At 41.0% G+C, this 23,504-nt stretch overlaps 1 protein-coding gene across 1 annotated transcript in view; it reads right to left on the bottom strand.

Moving 5' to 3' along the window:
- TNKS (tankyrase) overlaps positions 1-6,585 on the bottom strand; it is a 181,763-nt gene extending 175,178 nt beyond the window's left edge. Inside the window, exon 1 of the mRNA XM_059909207.1 lies at positions 5,879-6,585. Coding sequence (XP_059765190.1) covers positions 5,879-6,551 — 673 coding nt within the window. The 5' untranslated portion in view covers positions 6,552-6,585. The remainder of the gene's footprint in view (positions 1-5,878) is intronic.
- Positions 6,586-23,504: the final 16,919 nt, after the last annotated feature.

Raw genomic sequence — 23,504 nt, 5'->3', positions numbered from 1 at the left:
TAGAAATAAGATGACAGAACTCAGAAAATAATTCAAAATAAAAGAAAAGGTTATTCCAGAAGTAAAGACTAAACAAGAAGGAAAACAAAAATGAAAAAAAAAAAATACCACAGACAATGTCTTATGACAGGGATCAGCGAACTACAACACTTGTGCCAAATATGGCCATCATCTATTTTTATAAATAAAGTTTTATTGGAATATAACAATATCCATTCATTTATGTATTGTCTATGGATACTTTCATGGCACAAAAGCAGAGCTGACCAGTTGACACAGTTTAAAGAGAGACCACAGAGGGCACGAAGCCTAAAATATTTACTGTCTGGCCATATATAGAAAAACTTTCCTAACTCCTGCCTTACGAGAAATGAAAGGTAAAAGGGGAAGACCTAAATAGACATTTCTCCAAAGAAGATATACAGATTGCCAACAAACACATGAAAGGATGCTCAACATCACTAATCATTAGAGAAATGCAAATCAAAACTACAATGAGGTATCACCTCACACCGGTCAGAATGGGCACCATCAAAAAACCTACAAACAATAAATGCTGGAGAGGGTGTGGAGAAAAGGGAACCCTCTTACAAGTTGGTGGAATGTAAATTGATACAGCCACCATGCAGAACAGTATGGAGGTTCTTTAAAAAACTAAAAATAGAACTACCATACAACCCAGCAATCCCACTACTGGGCATATACCCTGAGAAAACCATAATTCAAAAAGAGTCATGTACCACAATGTTCACTGCAGCTCTATTTATAATAGGCAGGACATGGAAGTAAACTAAGTGTCCATCGACAGATGAATGGATAAAGAAGATGTGGCACATATATACAATGGAATATTACTCAGCCATAAAAAGAAACGGGGCTTCCCTGGTGGCGCAGTGGTTGAGAATCTGCCTGCCAATGCAGGGGACACGGGTTCGAGCCCTTGTCTGGGAAGATCCCACATGCCACGGAGCAACTGGGCCCGTGAGCCACAATTACTGAGCCTGTGCGTCTGGAGCCTGTGCTCCGCAACAAGAGAGGCCGCGATATTGAGAGGCCCGCGCACCGCGATGAAGAGTGGCCCCCGCTTGCCACAACTAGAGAAAGGCCTCCCACAGAAACGAAGACCCAACACAGCCATAAATAAATAAAATTTAAAAAATAAAAAAGAAACGAAATTGAGTTATTTGTAGTGAGGTGGATGGACCTAGAGTCTGTCATACAGAGTGAAGTCAGAAAGAGAAAAACAAATACTGTATGCTAACACATATATATGGAATCTAAAAAAAAAAGAAAAAAAGGTTCTGATGAACCTAGGGCCAGGACAGGAATAAAGACGCAGACGTAGAGAATGGGCTTGAGGACACGGGGAGGGGGATGGGTAAGCTGGGATGAAGTGAGAGAGTAGCATGGACATATATATACTACCAAATGTAAAACAGATAGCTAGAGGGAAGCAGCTGCATAGCACAGGGAGATGAGCTCGGTGCTTTGTGACCACCTAGAGGGGTGGGATCGGGAGGGTGGGAGGGAGAACACAAAAGGGAGGGGATATGGGGATATATGCATACGTACAGCTGATTCACTTTGTTATAAAGCAGAAACTAATACAACATTGTAAAGCAATTATACTCCAATAAAGATATTAAAAATAAAATAAAATAAAATAGTATAATCAAGGACCTTGCCAGACAATGGAAAGTATAGAAAGATTCCCATTTCAGGACTGAAGCATTCTGACTCATTTTTTTACCCACTGATGGGCAACAGTTTAGAGGACATAGTGTTTTGTTTTGTTTTTTACTAGAAACTACATTTGTACAGTGAAGTGGGGGGAGGGACAAGCATGGATATGCTGAAAAAAATCAGGAGAAAAAGAAATGAGTGAGGCAACCTATACATAGTTAAACGTGTGTTGATGTAGAAACCACTCAAATCAAAAAAAAGCATAAAACTGCCCTACATATTTTGCTGGTTTTTATTTGCTGGTTTTTATACTGAAGTACCTCATATTACACGTCCTAATTCAAGTCATATGTTAATTAATGTTAACCATTAAAGTTAACCAGGAAGCCTATTTCAAAATTTCTTCAATTTAAAGTAAATACCATGAAATTTCAGGATTCAATGTTTCGTTAAACCTTTTTTTTTTTTTTTTTTCATAAAGACCTCATCTGAACTTTTCTTTAAAAAGAGACGTCATCAGAATACACTGGTCCTTTAACAAAAATAAGTCACTACTAGGAACTGAACTCAGGAGATATATCATTCTAAATTGATGCTATTTCTAAAGCTTTGACTACTATCCTTTGAACAATAGAAAACCAGGGTCAAGGATCTTACTTCTAGAAGAAAAAGTCTTATATAAACTCTAGTCAACAATAAAAGACTGGATCATTTTGATATGGCTATCTTAAGAAGGTATTAGAAATAGTACTTTAAGAACCTGTATCAACAGTGGAAACTGAAGATTATGTTTCTAGTTGTGGATAGGGTGATTCCATTATTAATACTGTCTCTAAGCCACATTTTAAACTAATAATTATCACAATCCACAGTGGGATAGAAAGGATTCTTAATTCTGCTGCTGGAAAGAATTATGGTTAAAAAAAAAAAGCATAAGGATTTAAATATGAGTATGAGCTCATACCACTTCAGAGAGCCTTAAAAATGGTTTCATTTCATTCTATAGAACTATACTTATATTTAAATGGAAATAAAGGCATTAATTAACATTCTTCCTTCCCATCTTTGCTTGGCTAGCTTGGACTCATCCTTTAAATCCCTGTTTTAAACAACCTCTTTAGAAAGACCTCTTCTTTAAATGATCTAAAATCAGGACAAGAGTCCTTACTGCCTGCTCCAAAAGAGAGTATAGTGTACTTTTCCTGTCACTCTAGGTTATACAATTTGTGGGGTTTTGTTGTTGTTGTTATTTAATCTTCCCCCCTAGACTGAAGCTCCATAAGGGTAAGGACTACCTGCCACTTGAAAATTGTGTCACTATTTAACACCAACCTATGATAAGTAATAAAAGATTTGTGCAACAAAAGAACTACAATTTTTAAACCTTTCCATCCAAGGGATTGTACCAATTTCCTATCTTTAAAACAGCTCTTCCATGACATTCAGTGACTAGCGTTCTAACCAACTAATAGTCAACTGAGAATTACTTTTAATTATCCAGGCTACACATGATGGAGAAGACTAGATTTAACAAAGCTTTAATGCTTTAGTGCTAGGAACACAAAAATGAAAGCATGGTAAATTGACTACAGGGTGTTGTGCTTTTAGACCATGGAGAGTTTTACTGTTTTTGTTCTGTTTTCCAAACTGAACTAAAAAAAATTATTTTTTTTCTCTAAAAAAGCCAGTTCCAGATTAAGTTCTCATAACTACAACATAATTACTGGACTGTTTTACTGTTTGTCTTCTAGCTTATCTGGGTACACATAAAACTAAAACAGAATATAAAGTAACTATGTGGCAAACAGAAGATGTGATTTGGGAGATAAGCACTATTTTATGTGTGACTAACCCTAAATAAGTATATTATTACCCAAATTAATATAACTAGCTATCACCTGTTAGTGATTACTTGTAATGCAATATTGTGAGAAATGACAAGATTTGTGAAACAATGTGTTAAAATAGTCAAATATGGAATAAAGTCTGCAAAAGCAAAAGGTCTCGTTTCATTCATTATAGATCTATCATTTGGCCTAAAGAAAAAGAAATGATTTTTCATCTAAAATAAGCAACACCGTGAGCATGCATCTACTTAAATGGAAGCCTGTTTATGATTCAATTCACTACATTCCTAACAGTAGTGGCTATATTTCAAGAATGGATCCAGCCATCTAATAATGATTTCCTGTAAGTGTTTCTCATATTGTTGATCATGACTCATTAATGGGATCACAAACAGCATTTGTAAGAAAGGAAATGGAATAGGATATAAAATATCAGAGTGCAACACATGTAGCAAGGGATAGAATTGTTTCCTGAAATTTTGATTCAGTTTGTGTGTGGGTGACAATATACTGCTAAGTATGGGCTGCAAAAAAAAAAAAAAAAAAAATGTGTGAACACTATTCCTGGAGTGTATGCCCCCAATTACTTCTTCCCCCCAAACACTGCCAAAGTAGAAACTCCATCAAAATTACTCACAAAAAAGAAAAGTTACCTTAAACCTGGTGTAAGTTATAACTGTTTAAACTTGATTTCACAAACTCTAAAAACAAAGTTTAAATCCAAGTTCCTCTACTTCTAGTGAACTTGGGCTTATTTAAGCAGTATGTGCTACACTTGTGTCATCTATAAAATGAAGATAAAAATATTTTCCAAGTTGTGGTAAAAATAAATAATGTATTTAGTAAGTTCTTAACATATGCTTTACCATTAACAGAAAAAACTGAAGGAGTGATATATTAGAAACACAGCAAGAAACTTAGCAGAAGTTATCTTCAGGGTATTATCTTTGATGTTTGTGTGTGTGCGTGTGTGGTGCTTTTTCATTGTATTTATTTCTATACTACATTAATTTTACAACGTACATACAACATATACATTTTAATGTAGCGTTTCTAATGTATATAACATTAACTTTATTTTTTTTGTAATTTATAAATTTATTTATTTATGTATTTATTGGCTGAGGTGGGTCTTTGTTGCTGTGCGCGGGCTTTCTCTAGTTGCAGAGAGCGGGCGCTACTCTTTGTTGCGGTCCGTGGGCTTCTCATTGCGGTGGCTTCTCTTGTTGAGGAGCACGGGCTCTAGGCGTGCGGGCTCAGTAGTTATGGCTCGCAGGCTCTAGAGCACAGTCGCATGGGCTTAGTTGCTCCGCAGCATGTGGAATCTTCCCAGACCAGGGCTCGAACCTGTGTCCCCTGCATTGGCAGGCGGATTCTTAACCACTGCGCCACCAGGGAAGCCCTACCTTTATTTTTTAAAATATCAATAGTAGGTATCTAGGCAGTGAGATTGTGGTCCTTTTTGTTTTATATCTCTCTGCATTTTATAAAAATATGTTATGTGTTTTTAAAAGAAAATAGTCAACTACTTGCTCAAAAAAAAAAGACAAAAGTGTGTAGTAGTCCAGTGTTTAGGAATTAGCATTTTGGGGGGAGAACTTACGCGCCAGATGCTTCTCACTAAATCCTCACACAACCTCAGTATCTCACTTTTGCCCAAGAGAAAATGGAGGCAATTGAGATAAGGTAAATTGCCTGTTACACAACTAACAAACAGCAGTGTCCATAACTTCAAAGCCTATATTTCTTCCGCCATCACATAATGCATCCAAATAGTCTTCTCCAGTTGTTTCATACAGGCACCTTTCGATCTACCCAACTGGACTGTAAACTCCTTGAAAAAGGGGGGAAAGTTTCACTAACTTCATTTATGTCTCTCATGGGCTCACTAAGACTACGTACGATAGCTACTTCTACACTTGTCGAGTTACATTAAACTTCTTTTGGTCTATACTGTCCTCCTGGGACCTACTCTTGCAAAAACGAAATAAACTAGCAAACAAACGACAAAACTACTCTAAGACTGCTCAGATCTAACTTTATTCCTGCACACTCGTAACTGAAAAAGTTTAAGTATACCCATATCCTGAGACCACCAGTAAAGGAGTTTGGGGATGAGTACAAGGATCACTGTGCAAACACTAAAAAGAAGGGATTCACACGTTCCCCTACCACGCCCCCCGTCACCCAGGCACCACCTAAAGAAAGGAACCTCAAGTCTTCCCGAGAAGTGTTGAAGAACCATAACCACGCCCCCATTGTTTCATCATAATAACTTGTTTTCTTTCCCGACCCGGACCCACGTCCCCAACACCAAAACCCTTAAAAAACAATTCAAAGTCTCTGACCTGCAGCGAAGTGCAGGGGAGAAGACTTCCGGCCGGCCATGTCCTTAGCATTCACGTTTGCCGCGTCCACCAGCCTCTTTACCCGGGACACGTCCCCATTGCGACAGGCCTCCAACAGTTCCCGGAGGGCCCCGCTCACTGCTGGGACCCCTGGCCCAGGTCCTGCTGCCCCAGGTCCCAGTGTTGCTGTGGTGCTAACTCCGGCCGCCTCGGGGCTCTCCGCCAAGCTCGATCCGGGGGAGGATGGAGAGGAAGATGAGGAAGAAGTCGGGGAAGAAGAGGACGACGGTGAATTGTTACTGCCACCGCCGGCTGGGCTGGGAGCGACCCCGACGGCAGATGAGGCAGGAACAGCCGGCACCACGGGAGCGGCGGCGACGGTACAGATTGTGCTCGTGGTACTGCAACAGCTGGTACTGTCAACCGGGTCCGGGGATCGGGGCCTGTCGGGCGGATCCCGACTGCCATCCCCCTCCGGCAGCGCTAGGCCGTGCCGCGGGGAGGCGAAGGGGGCCAGGCCACCCACCGTAGGGGAGGCTGGGGTGGTCCCCGGGGCCAGGCCGGGGCTGAGTGGTGGGGGAGGTGGCGGCGGCGGCGCCGAAGCCCCTGGGGCGGGCTGGAGCTGTTGTTGATGATGGTGGTGATGATGCTGAGAGCGACGCGACGCCGCCATCTTCGGACTCCCCCAGCACTGTCACTGCGGCAACGGCCCCACCGCCCGCCCTCACTTCCGACTGCTGGACCAATTAGCACCCAGCGCACAGGAAATGATGCTGGAGCGGTGGGCGGGGTCAAAGAGTGGGCGGGAAGTATTGGGAGCTCCGAGAACCGCCACGGAAGGGGGCGTGGCCCTGTGGCTGAGGGGCGGGCTTTGTGACTCCTTGGCGGGCTGGCCGGGGAGATTTGAAAAGCTGGAGCCAGCCTAGGCTTAAACGGGAAGCTTTTCCTGCCTTTCTCACTTTTCAGCCTGCTTACCTTGCCCTGTTCCATTCAGTTGCCAGGTCTTCTTCAGTCTTCCTTTTCTTGCTCCAAAGCCTGCTATTGAGGTGGAACTCTGTGCAAGGTATGTGTCGTTTATCAAGTATCAAGTGCCCTTGTCTGAAAAATGGACTAGTATCTACCTCACAGAATTGTTCGCGGGATTAAATGAGCTAACATATACAAAGTGCTCCGTACGTTAATAAAACACAACTATAATTAGCCCATTGGTAAATTTTTTTTGAAATGCAGTCTTTTTCCCCTCCCCGTCCCCCCCCCCCCCCCAGTTAATCCCTTGGTCTCTCTATCCCTTCTCTATGAGAGTTCTCACTTTATGTATTGTACTTCGTTAATATCCCATTTTAAAATAGTGGTTCGGATTGCCAGTATTGAAATTCAAGCTCTGTCGTGAACGAGCTGTGTAAATTTGGGCAAGCTATTTAACCCCTCTGTGTCTCAGGTTCCCCTCTGCAAAATGGAATTAATAGTTCAATAAATGTTAACTATTAAAATTGTGGTTTTTTCTATTCTATTATTTCTATACTTTTATTTCTCACCTTAAGCTTGACCCAAATAATTACGAATATGTTTCTTTCTTTTGAATTCTTTTTAGCTGACCTTCTCATGTCTGTTCCTCTCATCCCTCCTCCCTCCCCCTCCCAAACTAAGATAAAAACCTGACTGCTCTCCATCCATCCTCACCTTCAGAAGCCATTCTTCAGCAATTACTTTTTCTCTTTTTCCTCTGCCTATACCTACTTTTTTTGTCTACCATCAAAAGAAATGTACCAATGAATGGGATAATCTCAGTAAGGTCTCCATTTCCTGCCTCCTGTTCAATAGTAAACTAGGCCTTTTGGAAATTTAGACAAACAGCATTATTCCAAGAGAGTGGACACAAATGGAGCTTCTGTGTCTTAAGAAAAACCCAAGATTTAGATGGGTCAAGTAGAAATGTTGCTTTGCAGAATACTAAACTATGTGATAAATTGTCCTTTCACATGTTCATTATGAAATATAATTAGTGTGATACTAATATTCCCATCCACATAAATAGGTAAGTTTCTTTAGGACTACCATCTAAATACAGCAAGGTCAGGAACATAATATTATGAGTGACATTTATTGTCATCTAGTCTGGGGTTGCAGATTATAACTCTAACATTATCCATGTGTTTTATAAATTTGTGCAGTTGTTCACATATTGACAAATGTGTGGCTGGATAGGAAGACTCCATTGGTGTAACTAAAATCTGTCCACAACACACATTCTCCTGGTTTTGAATCATAATGCACAACAGAGGGTGGCATTGAGGAGTGGGAGTGAATCAACATGATACATTAGATGCCCATAACTCACCTTGTGCCCCCTTGACTATGACCTTCTCCCTGAATGGGAAGCATAGGAATTATCTCACCTGGTACCCTGATGGCCAGTTACTCATAGATCACAAGAAGTAGTAATGTTCACCCGAATTCAGAATGCATCTAGCATGTCTGTTTATCAGTACAAAATAAATTTTAAAGTTTCTGCTGGTCGAGATAAAAAGGCTGAATTGCCTGAAACTATCCTACTGGTAAACTGTGTCTGAAAATGCGTTCAATCAATTGGAAATTGCTTTTTTCCCCTCCACTGGAAAGTAGTAAAAGTACTTAACATTAAGTATTTATAAGGTTTGGGTTTATATGGACTAATGTTGAGCTCTAAACATGAAAAAGCAGATATCATTACCTGATCTTTTATAGCTAAACAATTCCATGAGTGATGCACTATACCCTCGTGAAAAGAGCAAAGCTTATAGTAAAACAAACCTGGGATTGAATCACATCTCTAATGATTACTAGTTGGCTAGTCTTGGTAGATATGCTTCAGCTCTGTCATTCTAAAATTATGATTTTATTGTAGCGTTGTCGTGAGGATTAGAAGTCCTGGGTGTTTTGTAAGCACACCTTGATTGTTAGTTTCATGCTCTTACGTGTCATACATAAAGTGTTAATAGCCACTATCGGTAGCTCTCTCCTCACAACTTCCTTTACGACAAAGATAATGACTAGAAATAAATAGCCACTATTTTACATGTAACAGGAATCTTAGGCAAAGAAAAATCAGGTTGAATTGTTTCTTCATCTGAAAATTCAAGATTTCATACAGGCCCTGACTGTTTCCAATAATTGTTGCAAATCAAATTTGTGTAGCATCTTACCATTTTCAAAAATGTTTTCAGAAAAATCATGTCCAAGTGGTATAAAAATGTGAGCACATAGCACTCTCTTAAGCCATGTTGTTGTTACAAAGGAAAGAGCCACCAACTCAAAGGTCACTCACCTTCTGGACCGTGTTGTGATGTTTGTTTTTCCCCCAAAGGACACACTTTGTAAATTACACAATCGTGAACTTGTGCAGTCTCCATATTTCAATTAGACTTGGTGTGTTTATTCCATTCATATGCTTCCCAGTAATCTGCTCCACATTCACGTTCACTGGTAGTGGCTCCAATCTACTAAGTCCACTTATTGTTTGATGCTCTGTGCAATGCCTCTTCTGCAACCACAGCCCAAGCTAAAGCTATAGTTTGGCTGAGGCAGTGCCATTTCCTCACCTGGGCCTTAGAAAAAGATAATGTTATCCTGGGCTTCTCTGGTGGTGCAGTGGTTGAGAATCTGCCTGCTAATGCAGGGGACACGGGTTCGAGTCCTGGTCTGGGAAGATCCCACATGCCGCGGGGCAACTGGGCCCGTGAGCCACAACTACTGAGCCTGCGCGTCTGGAGCCTGTGCCCCGCAACGGGAGGGGCCGCGATAGTGAAAGGCCCGCGCACCGCGATGAAGAGTGGCCCCCCGCTTGCCGCAACTAGAGAAAGCCCTCGCACGAAACGAAGACCCAACACGGCCAAAAATAAACAAATAAATTAAATAAATAAATAAATAAATAAATAAAAGTAGCTATTAATAAAAAAATTTTTTTAAAAGATAATGTTATCCTTATATCATTTAATGCCCATGGTGCCAAAGGCCCAGATTTCTGTATGAAGATATTACTACTAAGCTAAGAGAATTTTTAGCTGAAGTTTCATCCAGAAACCCAGGAGAATCTTTTTTTGTAAAGCTATAGGTGGGCAATAATTCCAACAGCTGCAATCATGCCAACCACATTGTATCAGAGAAAATTTTATTAAAAAAGCAAAGCAACTATTACAAGGCAGGAAAATTACAGTAATTTAAAGATCCCCTGTATATTAGTTTATTAGCATCCCCCACCTTGGAAATTTTCAGTAGCTTTATAGCTTTTACACAGCAGGGTCCTCTGGATGTTGCTCACAAGACATCCGTAGTCTGCCCTTTTGATAACTTGGCTTTTCTCCGAGTATGGTCTGTACACCTGGGAGGAGTATTGAGTTGAGCCAAGAGTGTTAGTTCCAGGCAGAGAGGCAATGTAAATATAAGACAGTAGTTAAGAATGTGGATTCTGCATTTAGACTGCTTGGATATGAATCCTAGCTTTGTCACTGGCTAGCTGTGTGTGATTAAAGGATGGCCCACCCTATGTTCTAACAGGGATAAATAAAAACCTACTTGCTGTACTTTAAAAATGGTAAACTAGCTTTCCCACCCAAAGCATTTCTTGTAAACATTTTTTCCAAAAGTAATTAAAATCGTACATATATACCTCATTAAGGGTTAGCATGTGGCTTCCTCACTCAGAAAAGATAAATACCTGGTCATAAACGAGTTTAGAAAAGTTCCCAAGCTCATAAACATGTTTAGAAAAGTTCCCAAAAGTTTTGGAATATATTGATGAGGAATGCTATAACTAGCCAATAATGCATATGTAATGATGTAATATGGAATGATGGCTTATGAAACTTTGCATGTAGCCAATCAGAATAGGGCTGATGCCGCTGCAAACCAATAGACTGTGAGGCACACCTGGAGGGCTCAGCCTCCCCAGTCAGAACACAGGGCCAGCCAGCCAAGCCTTGTTGAGTGTTGATTCCTGCGACTGTCAGGGGTTGCAGGCTCCCACATAGTGATGGTGAGCCATCTCCTACCTCCAGTGGAGATTGGAGCAAAGAACTCTGGGAGCAGAGATCACCAGACCTACTGGCTGGGAATAAGTGGTAGCCGAGGGAGCGAGAGGCACTAGTCCATCCCAGAACAGGATTCCCCCTGCTTCTCCAGCCACTGACTCCTCTTGCCTGCTGGCATTGTTTGGCTTGTTGAAGGAAATAAATGAGTGAAAGCTGTTTGAGTTAAATGGTGGGTGTGTGTGTGTGTGTGCAGTTTCTCTTGTTGCACATTCCTTCATATTGTCTTTGTTTTGAAGATGTTGCTCAAAATAAAACATTGAATAATCCTGAAGAAATTATTCAACCTCTGTAAACCCATCTGCAAGGTGGGGATATTAAGAGTTGTGAGAAATAAATGAGTTAATATATGCCACATGCTTAGAACAGCTTCTGGCACATGCTAAATGCTATGTAAATGTCAACTGTTATTATCAAAAACTGGAGAAGGCCTCTGGTATGGGACATTAAAGGCTACCTGGGAGACAGCACTGGTTTTGCCTGCCTAATAGCAAGCAGGTTCCTTTTCACCCAATAATGTTGATATGCAGCCTCTCGTACATACTTCTTTTTTCACAGTGGCTTAAAGGAAGGTCTAATAAGCTTGGGAACCAGAAGGGGAAAGGCAGCTATTCCCTCCTGGCTGTAGTCATGATGTGTGTGCTGGGTGCAGTGGGGGGTGGAGACTCTGCAAAGAAGGGATGCTCAGCCTGGAAGTTTGCGCATTTCTCCCTCAAAACATTCTGTCCACAGTACTGAGAAACCACAGTGGCTATTGTGTGGGAGTCCACCATAGCCCCCTCAAGGGAAACCAACGCAGCCATGGTTCCTGAGGTCAGTGACATGTGGATGGCTGCAGAAATCGCCCTCGGAAGTTGCACCATAAGTCACCAAATACATAAGAGGGGCCTACAGCATGAGAGAGAAAATGCAAGCCCAACAAATGAAGGCCCTGTATCAGAGAAAACATAATAGAACAATCCAACATTCATTTTTATATCTATATTTAGGGCTCGTGGTACGCCAAATAATAGTGCCCCAAAGATAGCCATGACCTAATCCTTGGGATCTGTGAATATGTTATCTTACATGGCAAAGTGGATTCAAGGTTGCAGATAGAATTAAGGCTGCTAATCAGCTGACCTTAAAATAGGGAGATTTTCTGAAAAGACAATCTAAGGAATGGGAGAAAATATTTGCAGAGGATGCGACTGACAAGGGATTAATTTCCAAAATATACAAACAGCTTATAAAGCTCAATATAAAAAAAACCCGGGCTTCCCTGGTGGCGCAGTGGTTAAGAATCCGCCTGCCAATGCAGGGGACATGGGTTCAAGCCCTGGTCCGGGAAGATCTCACATGCCGCAGAGCAACTAAGCCCGTGCGCCACAACTACTGAGCCCACATGCCACAACTACTGAAGCCTGCGTGCCTAGAACCCACGCTCCACAAGAGAAGCTGCCACAGTGAGAAGCCCATGCACCACAACGAAGGGTAGCCCCCGCTCACCGCAACTAGAGAAAGCCCACACGCAGCAACAAAGACTCAGTGCAGCCAAAAATAAATTAACTAAATTAATTAATTAAAATACTGATGGAATTAAAAAAAAATAAAGTGTACACACCAATGGTTTTTAGTATATTCAGAGTTGTGTAACCATTGCCACAATCCATTTTAGAACATTTCCAGCAACCCAAAAAGAAACCTCATACCCATTATCAGTCACTTAAAAGGGAAATTTTTAAGATGGGAGAAATAAAAGCATATTTTCATGCTGATAAGAATCTAGTAGAGAGGGGGAAATTCATGATGCAGTAGATAGAGGGGAGAATTTCTGGGGCAATATGTCCTCAAGTAGGTAAAAGGGGTCAAATCTAGAGGACAGTAACTGACCGTTCATCCTTAGTATCACAAAAAGGCAGAGTGTATGGGCACAGAAGCAATACATGGCTATACATGGTGGGAGATTGAGAAAGACTCTTGATTGCTTCTTCTTTCTTAGTGAAATAGAAAGCAGAGATGAAAGACTGTCTTTGTTTCTCCTTGCATCTCACTGGCCCCAGTTGGGTCACATGCCCATTTCTAAATTAATCCCTGTTGCCAGGAGAAATCCGTGCATTGATTGACTTGGGCTTGTGCTCCTGAACCAACCAACTCTAAGGAAGTTGGGCTTGAGCTAATCATGACCCCCTCCGGGGATCAATTCGCCAAATGGCATGGCTCATGTTGAATGGAAGCAGGTGGAATGGACACTGTGGAGTCACAAAAATGTCCTCCTCACATTTCACAATCACAATTCATAGCACAGGCTGACCTCAAAGCCCTAGGCAGAGTGTACTAGTTTCCTACGGCTGCTGTCATAAATTTCCACAAACTTAGTGGCTTAAAACAACACAAATTTATTCTCTTACGGTTCTGGGGTGAGACATTTGCAATCCGTGGCACTGGCCTAAAGTCAAGGAGTCAACAGTGCTGGTTTCTTCTGGGGGCTCTGAGGGGACAATGTTTATTTGACTTTTTTGGCTTCTAGTAGCTGCCAATATTCTTTGAGAGACAGAAGGTGATGTCATGATGGAAGCAGAAATTGGAGTGATGTGCTTTGGAGATGAGGGGGTCACAGGTCAGTCTCGCTATGACTCCTCTTGCTTCACTCTTAGAAGGACCGTTGTGATTACATCAGACCCACCCAGATAATCCAGGATAATCTCCCCATCACAAAATCCCTAATTTAATCATATATACAAAGTCTCTTTTGCCATTAAGGTCACATTCATGGGCTCTGGATTTAGGATGTGGGAATATCTGGGGAGCCATTATTCAGCCTACTACAATGAGAATGCCAAAGAGCCCCTCATCTGAAGAGGAGAGAGAGGCTGCCCTAAGGGGCAGATTTGGGTCAATTTACCACATGGAAGGAGCAGGAGAAGACAAAGCATCATATTTAGTCAGAGAACTGTGAGGGGTTAGCACTATCTTTCCTCAGGGGCATGTCAACTTCCTAGCTTCCTATTATAATTTAGTCCGCAGAGATCTAGATTGCCTTTCTTTTCCATAAGACATCACACTGGCTCATCACATTGAGGATAGTATTCTGATTGGACCTAGTGAGCAAGAGTTTGTAATGACTGTGGGCTTATTATTAAGACATTTGCCTGTCAGAGGATAGGAAATAAATCCAAAATTCAGGGGTCTTCTGCTTCTGAAGGGGCATGACAAGATATCCCTCCTAAGGTGAAGGATAAGTTGTTGCATCTGGCCCTCCTATGATCAGAAAAGAGGCACGATGCCTGGTGGGTTTCTTTGGATTTTGGAGGAGACATATTCTTCAGAGCGTATGACTCCAGCCTATTTACTGAGTGACCCCCAAAGCTGCTGGTTTGGAATTGGGTCCAAAACAAGAGGAGGCTCTACAACAAGTCCACGATGATGTGCAAACTGCTCTGCCACACAAGCCAGCAGATCTAATGGTGCTTCAAGTGGCAGTGGCAGATAAGGACACTGTTTGGAGGCTGTGGCAGCCTCTATATGTGAATCCCAGCACAAACCCTTAGGATTTTGGAGCAAAGTCCTGCCATTCTTTGTGGATAATTATTCTCCTTTTGAGAGACTTGCTTGCTACTGGGTCTTAGAGAGACTAGCTGCTTATGCACGGCTCACCAATTTACCATGTGACCTGAACTGCCCATCGTGAACCGAATGTTGTCGGACCCACAGAGCCATAAAGTTGGGCCTGCACAGCACACTCCGTAATCAAATGGAGCTAGTATACAGGAGACCGGGCTTGAGCAGGCCTTGAAGGCACAAGTAAGTTACACGAGGAAATGGCCCAAGTGTCCATGGCTGCCACTCTTACATTATTTTCTCCCAGCCCACATTTATGGCCTTGTGGGGAGTTCCCTAATGAAGAGAAAACGTGTGCCTGATTTACAGACGGTCCTGCACAATATTCAGGCACCACAATATGCAAGAGCACTGCAACCCCTTTCTTAGTGGTAAAGGGAAATCCTTCTACTAATCAAAACTTTGAGGAGTGCACCTGCTTGGCCATTTTGCTTGGAAAAAGAAATGGCCAGATGTGCAATTACATACCAATTCATGGACTGTGGCCAGTGGTTTGACTGGATAGGTAGGGACTTGGAAGGAATATGATTGGAAAATTAGTGACAAAGAAGTCTTGAGAAGAGGTAGATATAGACAGACCTCTCTAAGTGGGTAAAAAACATGAAGATATTTGTGTCAATACTCACCCGCTGGTGGGATTTTAATAATCACGAGGATGGGATGACACGTTCCGTGGGTACCAGTCAGCGTTTCCCCCAGCCGCTCTTGTCATCACCCAATGGACCATGAACAAAGTGGCCAAGATGGTAGGGATGGAGGTCATGCCTGGGCTCAGCAGCCTAGACTTCCACTCACCAGTGCTGACCTGGCTATAGTCACTGCTGAGGGCCCAATCTGTCAACAGCAGACACCAAAACCAAGTCCCCAGTATGGCACCCACCTGACGTGATCAGCCAGCTACCTGGTGGCAGGTTGATTACACTGGATCACTTCCATCAGGAAATGGGCAATGTTTTGTTCCTACTGGAATAGATACACTAGATATGAATTTGCCTTTCCTGCATGCAATGCTTCTGCCAAAACTACTGTCTGTGGACTTACAGACTGCCTTATCCACTGTCATAGTATAAACATTGCTTCTGATCAAGGAACTCATTTCACACTAAATGAAGTGTGGTAATAAGCCCATGCTCATGGAGTTCACTGGTCTTACCATGTTTCCCATCGACCTAAAACAGGTGGCTTGGTAGAACTGTGGAATGGCCTTTTGAAGAGAGTCAGATATAAGCGCAAGTTAGGTGGCAATACTTGCAGTGTTGGGCAATGTTCTCTGGGAGGTTGTATATGCTCTAATTCATCATCCAATATATGGTGCTGTTTCTCCGATAGTCAGGATTCATGAATCCAGGAACCAAGGGCTGACTGAATCACTTTCCTATACACCTGAAACTAACACAACATTGTTAATCAACTATACTCCAATATAAAATAATTTTCCAAAAAAGCAGTAGTCGGGCTGCAATGATTGTTGTTGACTGACATCTATCTGACAAATTGGTGGCTGGGCCATACAGATTGTTAAATATTTTGAATATCACCCCTGCATATGGGTCCTCACACGCATTGGGTTGCACATATGTACAACTCTACCATGTTGAAAGCTTCATGGGATCACACCTTCAATAATAGTAGTTCTGTTATTTTGTACAACACTGAAAATCTCACAGATATCCAACAAATACCAATCAGCCAGTTAGGTGCACTGTGTATTCATGAAGTACCATCATTGATTACCAAGATCTTGTTATAAATGGTGAGTGGTATTAATGGCATTAAAATCATTGAAGGAGCTGCCCCCGGGCTTCCAGGGTCCCTGTGCTTCTAGAGGGAGATAGAATGCAGCATAGTTGGTTTCACTCTGTGAGCAGGGTGCCCAGAATCATATCACAATCTCCCTTGGGAGAGCTCCATGCCAACCCAAGGGCACCCGAGGAGAAGTTCTTACGAACACCAGTGATCTGTATCTTTATCAAGTGTCATCTCAGCACCTAACTTGGACAGAATATTTGAACATAGGCTGGCAGTTACAGCACTGCCATTTGGATTTATATCTCAAGTGCACATACACTTTATAGAGGGATCTATTCTATTATCACAAAAGTTTTTATTGGATTCCCTTTCTAGTTTTTTAGAAAAAAAGCAGAGAAAGAAAATGGATGAAATGTGACTAATGTGGGTAATTATCTTTACAATTCTCTCCAATACAGTACTCTCAAGTTCTTTTTATCGTTTTTCTTTCGGCCCTCTGAGAAACAAATCTCTCTGGCAATTTGAACTTATTGAAAATCTTTAGATGTCAGCCAACCCTTTCTAAAGAGCGAGAGCATCCTTACAGCTTTTCTCAAGCAAAATAAGAGGTGCTCAACTTTAATTATACAAAGCTTTTATTGATTTGGCTGACAGTATCTTAAGCCTTGATTAACATTGGAAACTCATAATCATCACTATTCAGACTTGGAGAAGTGGAGGAGACCCAAAGAGGTCAGCTACCAAGGATGGTCATCATTAGAGGCGGGGGAGGTGCTCCAAAGTGACAGAGACATGGATTAAGATAGGGAACCCAGTGGCCCTTGGTTGCTGTTGAGAATACACAGGGTGCTTATTGGTCATGTGAAATCAAAGCAGATGTAAGTAATCAGAAGGTAAGAGTTTACTAAATGAACTTCTTTAACAGGTCTACTGCCATCATATAACAAGAATGATATCAATAGCATCCATTATCAAGTGCATGCTACATTGCTTCTCAAAGTGTTGCTAAGAAGTGGAGCCTATAGAGCACCCATGGAATCCCCTTAGAATCCACTGCCCTCAGTTGTCTGGCTTGAAAGTCTGTGTTCTTCTTATTTTATTTCCTATTTTACTTTCCTTGAATGCCTGGCTTCTCCATTGCCAGGGATATTAGGATATTACTGAATCAGCTACACAGACTCTTTCCCACTATGATTTATTACAATCAAGTACCACAGGAAACAAGTATGTAAGAGGATAGTTGAAAAAAATACCTTTCAGACAACCACATCTCACTATTATTTCCCTTTTGTAACACAGAGACTTGGCCTTACCCATCTGCAACAATAAAATATGGTCACATATTTATACCCATATTTATATCCTTTCACTTGCCAGATGATTAAGAAGTCCAGACTTTCCCTAGGTGTCTCCTCTCCAAATATTCTCTAGAACTCCCAGGGGTGCTTATGACTGTTAATGAGTCAGTTCTTCCTGCCTGCTGCTTCCTGCTGGGAGAGTGAGAACTCAGAATGTTGTTAAGATCAGACTTTACTGTCCTTTGATGCTAAGAAGGCCTGGTCTCTTTGTCTTGGATGTCTCCAGCTGTGGCTTTGCACCTTATATAAGTGGAATTATACAGTCTTTGTCCTTTCATGGCTGGCTTATTTCATTTAGCATAATATGTTCAAGGTTCATACATGTTGTAGCTTGTATCAGAATTTAATTCCTTTTTAAGGCTAAGAAATATTCCACTGTAGGTATAGAACACATTTTATTTATTCATTCATCTGTTGATGGACATTTGGGTCATTCCCACCTTTTGGCTACTGTGGATTATGCTGATATGAACATTGAGGTACAAGTATCTGTTTGAGTTCCTGCTTTCAATTTCTTTGGATATATAACTAGAAGTGGAATTGCTGGATCATTTGGTAATTCTGTTTAACTTTTTGAGGAACTGCCATATCACTTTCCTGAGTGGCTGCCCCATTTTATACTCCCACCAGCAACGCGCAAGAGTTCCAGCTTATCCACATCCTCACCAAATCTTGCTGTTTTCCATTTTGTTTTTTAAAAAATAATTTCCATTTCCATTCTAATGGGTGGGAAGTGGTATTTCACTGTGGTTTTGATTTGCATTTCCCTAATGACTAATGTTCCATGGGTCCCAAGCCTACTGAGGGTAGTGCCCTTGGTTAGGAATGCCTGCGACACCCACTGGGCACACGTTACTCCCAGCGACCTCCATAGACATTTCCCCACGGGGACCCCTACTTACGACTGGGCCAGCTCTTACAGACATACTTCAGCAAAAACCGTCAGGGAATGCTGAGGAACATACTTTTAACTCACAAGTCCTGGAGGATATACAGTACACCCAAGGGCCACAGTGAGGTCATGGGTAAAGAGAGAGAGAGCTCAGACCTGGGGCTCTGCCTTTATTAGGGTCTGAGAGTGAGGTGTCTAAGAGTTTCTTGGGTTCACTCTTTATTGGCTAATTGAAAGGATAAGAGCAGGAATCGTAGCACAAAAAGGGAGAAGTGGGGTCCCCCAAGGGGATAACTCAATCAGTTATCTTGATTACCTTGGGCTTTCCAAAAGGGGACCTTCATGGGTGGGGACAGCCTAGTCCCTTATCTGGTTGGTTTGCTAGTTGCTGTGTTATACACCTGGCAATATGTTTATTCAGAATGGTTGTCTTTTGAAATGAATGCCTCAGGAATTGAAAGTCAAGCACTTACACTACAGCTAGTGATATTGAGTATCTTTTCATGTGCTTATTGACCATTTGCATATATGTACTGTATGTCTATCTACCTATCTATCTATCTATCTACCTATCTATCTGTCTATCAGAAACGTCTATTCAAGTCCTTTGCCTATTTTTGAATTGGGTCATTTGTTTTTGTTGTTGTTGAATAATTTGCATTCTTAACAAATTCCCAGGTGATGATGATCTGAGAGTCACACTTTGAGAATTGTTTTAGATTATATATGTCAAGAGATGGAATGCCAGCCTTATTTGTGATACAAAAGACAGATAAAATTTGCTTGGTATATGGTTTTAATCACTTCTTAGGTATCAGGCTTTTGATAATTCATCATCTATGGCTTTCCTGGGATTCTGATATATTACCTTGTTCCCCCTGTAGCCACGGTGGACGTCAGGGCAGCCCTGAAATTGAAAAATCCCATTACTATGTCACCCAACACCTTCAACCCCCTAGAGATCGTACCTGGGTGTGTTATAATGTCATGGGAATACACATCTTACTAAAGCTGGACCTGAAAGGATGTTACTACTGACCTAAAGATTTAGGAAACTCTTGTTTATACATCATCATGAAGGCTCAAAACTCCTAATAAGTAGGAGTCATTTTATACATGTGTTTTTTTCTTTTTTTTTTTTTAAAGAATAATTATCTTAAAGAACTCTTGTTTATTAGACTGAGTTAGAGGAATTATCATTGGCCATGTGAATATGTAATTACCATGATTTATTTTGTCAAGTACTGAACATAAGTAAATTTCCTACACTTTTATTGAATTTGAGAAGTTAATTAGTATGACTATTAAGCAAAACCCAGAGATCATTATACATGAAATATTTCCTTATAATTCTAATAAATTGATTTCAAAACCTATTAGGCTTGAAATTTCATTCAATTGTCCCTAAACATTTTTCCCTTTGGTTAATGGATCTCTGTACTTATCCTTCTCACTAAAAATATTCTAGATCTATTTAAAAGATTTATAATAGTTCTTGCTGGACAAACATAATTAAGTTTGTTTTCTGTGAAAATCTGTGGTAATGTCCTTTGCAATTAGTGGAAAAGTATAATTTGTCTTATTATCGTTACTTAGCATTTTTGTAGCACTTCTTATTCCCCAAGTACTATATAATCACTAGTTCCTCTTGAGCTGTTTTTATGTCATACATTATAATGTTCTTTTGATACACTATGTGATTTACTTGTGTTACATCTTTCGATGTAGTTCAAGGGAGAAAGGGAATAAGATGGACTCTTGTAATACCCTGGGTTGGGGGATCCCCAAGACCACCCCCAGGTTTAATGATTCACTAGGAAGACTCACAGAACTCAATATCTAGTCATACTCACAACTATAACTTATTACAGCAAAAGGCTGCAAAGCCAAATCAGCAAAGGGAAAAGGAATATGGGATAAAGTCTGGGGGAAAGCAATCTTCCAAGGGTCCTCTCCCAGTGGAGTTGCACAGGATGTGCTTAATTCCCCCAACAACAAGTTGTGAAGACACTTGCGAGGAGAAAAGGGAACCCTCTTGCACTGTTGGTGGGAATGTAAATTGATACAGACACTATGGAGAACAGTATGGAGGTTCCTTAAAAAACTAAAAATAGAATTACCATATGATCCAGCAATCCCACTCCTGGGCATATACCCAGAGAAAACCGTAATTCAAAAAGACACATGCACCCCAATGTTCATTGCAGCACTATTTACAATAGGCAGGTCATGGAAGCAACCTAAATGTCCATCGACAGACGAATGGATAAAGAAGTTGTGGTACATATATACAATGGAATATTACTCAGCCATAAAAAGGAACGAAATTGAGTCATTTGTTGAGACATGGATGGATCTAGAGACTGTCATACAGAATGAAGTAAGTCAGAAAGAGAAAAACAAATATCGTATATTAACGCATGTATGTGGAACCTAGAAAAATGGTACAGATGAACCGGTTTGCAGGGCAGAAGTTGAGACACAGATATAGAGAACAAACGTATGGACACCAAGCGGGGAAAACCGCGGCAGGGTGGGGATGGTGGTGTGCTGAATTGGGCGATTGGGATTGACATGTATACACTGATGTGTATAAAATTGATGACTAATAAGAACCTGCAGTATAAAAAACCAAACAAACAAAAAAGACACTTGCGAAATGCTGTCTACCAGGGGGGCTCATTAGAGACTCCATGCCCAAGGTTTTTATTGGGAGCTGGTCACAAACGCAACCTCTGCCTGGCATGTACCATATGTCCAGACTCCCAGAAGGAAAGCAGGTGTTCAGATTGTGATGGTTATCTTCCTGGGTGTCTAGCCTACTGGCCCACCCTGAAGATTTTTGACTTGCCAGCCTTTCCATGATCGTGTGAGAAAATTCCTTAAAATCTCTCTCTAAATATCTCTATCTCTATGTATGTATCTATGTATCTATCTATACAGTAACAGGGAAAAAAGCATAGGGAACGCCATAGCTTGTTTATGGTTTTAAATGTAACAAGAGTGTTCCTCCAGCCCTGTGGACCCCAGAAATACCCTTTCCCCCCAGTTTATCAACAAGGTATACATGCACAAAGATCCATCAAAGAGACCAGAAAACCTTTCCAATCTATCTTAAACCTCAGACTGCGTTACCCAAGTAAAGAAGTTAGTGTCAAAAAACACTGATCCACTTTTGTAGTCCTCAGATCTGTGCTGCTTGCAGTTTCGGTCCTGTGATTTTTCACTGGATAACATAACTTTCTCTTTTAACTTCCCAGGAAATGCCATGCTTGAAAGTGCCTTGAGCTGTGAAGCATGACAAGAACTAGCACCCAAGAACTCGTCAGAATAAAAACGGTCTGACAGCAGCTACTCCGGGGAATCGCCCCTCTCCTGCAAGCCATCAACATGAAGGTGCTCCTGGGATGGAGGGACGGCAACTTTCCAGGCATAACCAGTGTTTTCAGAATCTGTACTTGTTTACTCGGTAGGTCCAGATAAAGGGCAGACATGGATGGGCAGGGGGAAAACATATGTTTTACTTCTTCTGCATCTCAGGCTTTCATTTTTTTCCTCATTATTTTGACGGTGTCTTACCTAGTTTCCCTGGATCTTCTCTCCCTTCCCCATTTTCAATTTATTTCATATCTTGGTAAAAGATTTGTTTCTATAAACATGAATCTAGTTATATTGCGTCACTGAGTCCCAACTCACTCTCCGCATTCCACTGAATAAACTCTCAAGTCCTTGGCATTGCATTGAGAGAACGTCACAGTGTGGCCTGAATTTATGCTCCCAGCCTCATTCCTAGCCACCTCCCTATCAAGGGTGAGTCAGTCATTCCCCTTTGACCCTTAAATCTAAGAATTTATCAGATTTTAAAGTTCTGTGGTTTTGTAAGATCCGCTATCAGTAAGATGCATTTTTTTCAAGGAAACTTTGTATTGAAATATGCAAACAAATAAGTGCACAAACCTTAAGTGTATAGCTTGATTAATTTTCTAAACAAATTTACCATCATTCAAATGAAGAGACAGACCATCACCAGCACCCCTATTAGTCTCTGCAGACCCTCTCCTACTCACTCCCTGCCCACTACCTTCTATCACTTGTGATTAGTTTTTCCAGACTTCAACTCTACATAAATGTATGTTCTCTTTTGTATCTAGCTTCTTTTGTTCAACATAGATTTATGAGGTTTATCTGTGTTAGCATATGTAACAATAGTTGGTTTATTCTCATTGTTGTATTGTGTTCCGATTTATCCATTTTATTTTGATGGACATGAGGTTGTTTTCATTTTGGGGCTATTAGAAATAGCGCTAATCTCGATATTCTTGTATATGTGTTTTGGTAGCTGCTTGTGTGTATTACAGTTGGATGTGAACCTAGGAGTAGGATTACTGGGCCATGGGGTATGTGTATCCTTAGCTTTAGTAGATACTGCAAACAGTTTACTGAGGTTGTTGTGCTAATTTATATTCCCAGCAGCAATAAATGAGTGTTTGTCCACATCCTCACCAATACTTGGTTATGCAGTCCTTTTTCATGTTAACCATTTTGGTGAATGGGTAGTGCTATCTCATTGTGGTTTTAATTTGTGTTCCCTGGTGACTGTTGATGTTGAGAAATTTTTATATGTTTATTGGCCATTTTGATTTTTGTTTTTTATGAAGTGTATATTCAAGTCCTTTGCTCACTTTTTTCCTATGCTCACTTTTTTCCTATTGATTTTAGGAGTTTTTTATATATACCGAGTTTTACATCCTAGATACAGGAAATTTTATACACACACACGTATATTTATCCCATTTTGTGTCTTGCCTTTTCACTTTCAATGTTATTTTTTGATGGGCACAAGTTCTTAATTTTACTGAAGTTCAGTATATTCATTTTTTTTTCTTTATGATCAGTGTTTTTTGTGTCCTGTTGAAAAATCTGCTTGCTCCATTTGTGAAGATATTCTCCCAGCTAGAAGCATT

The sequence above is a fragment of the Balaenoptera ricei genome, chromosome 21, assembly GCF_028023285.1.
Source record: "Balaenoptera ricei isolate mBalRic1 chromosome 21, mBalRic1.hap2, whole genome shotgun sequence".
Lineage (NCBI taxonomy): Eukaryota > Metazoa > Chordata > Mammalia > Artiodactyla > Balaenopteridae > Balaenoptera > Balaenoptera ricei.
Note: the sequence above shows the minus strand (reverse complement) of the source record. Positions and strands in the feature narration are given on the sequence as shown.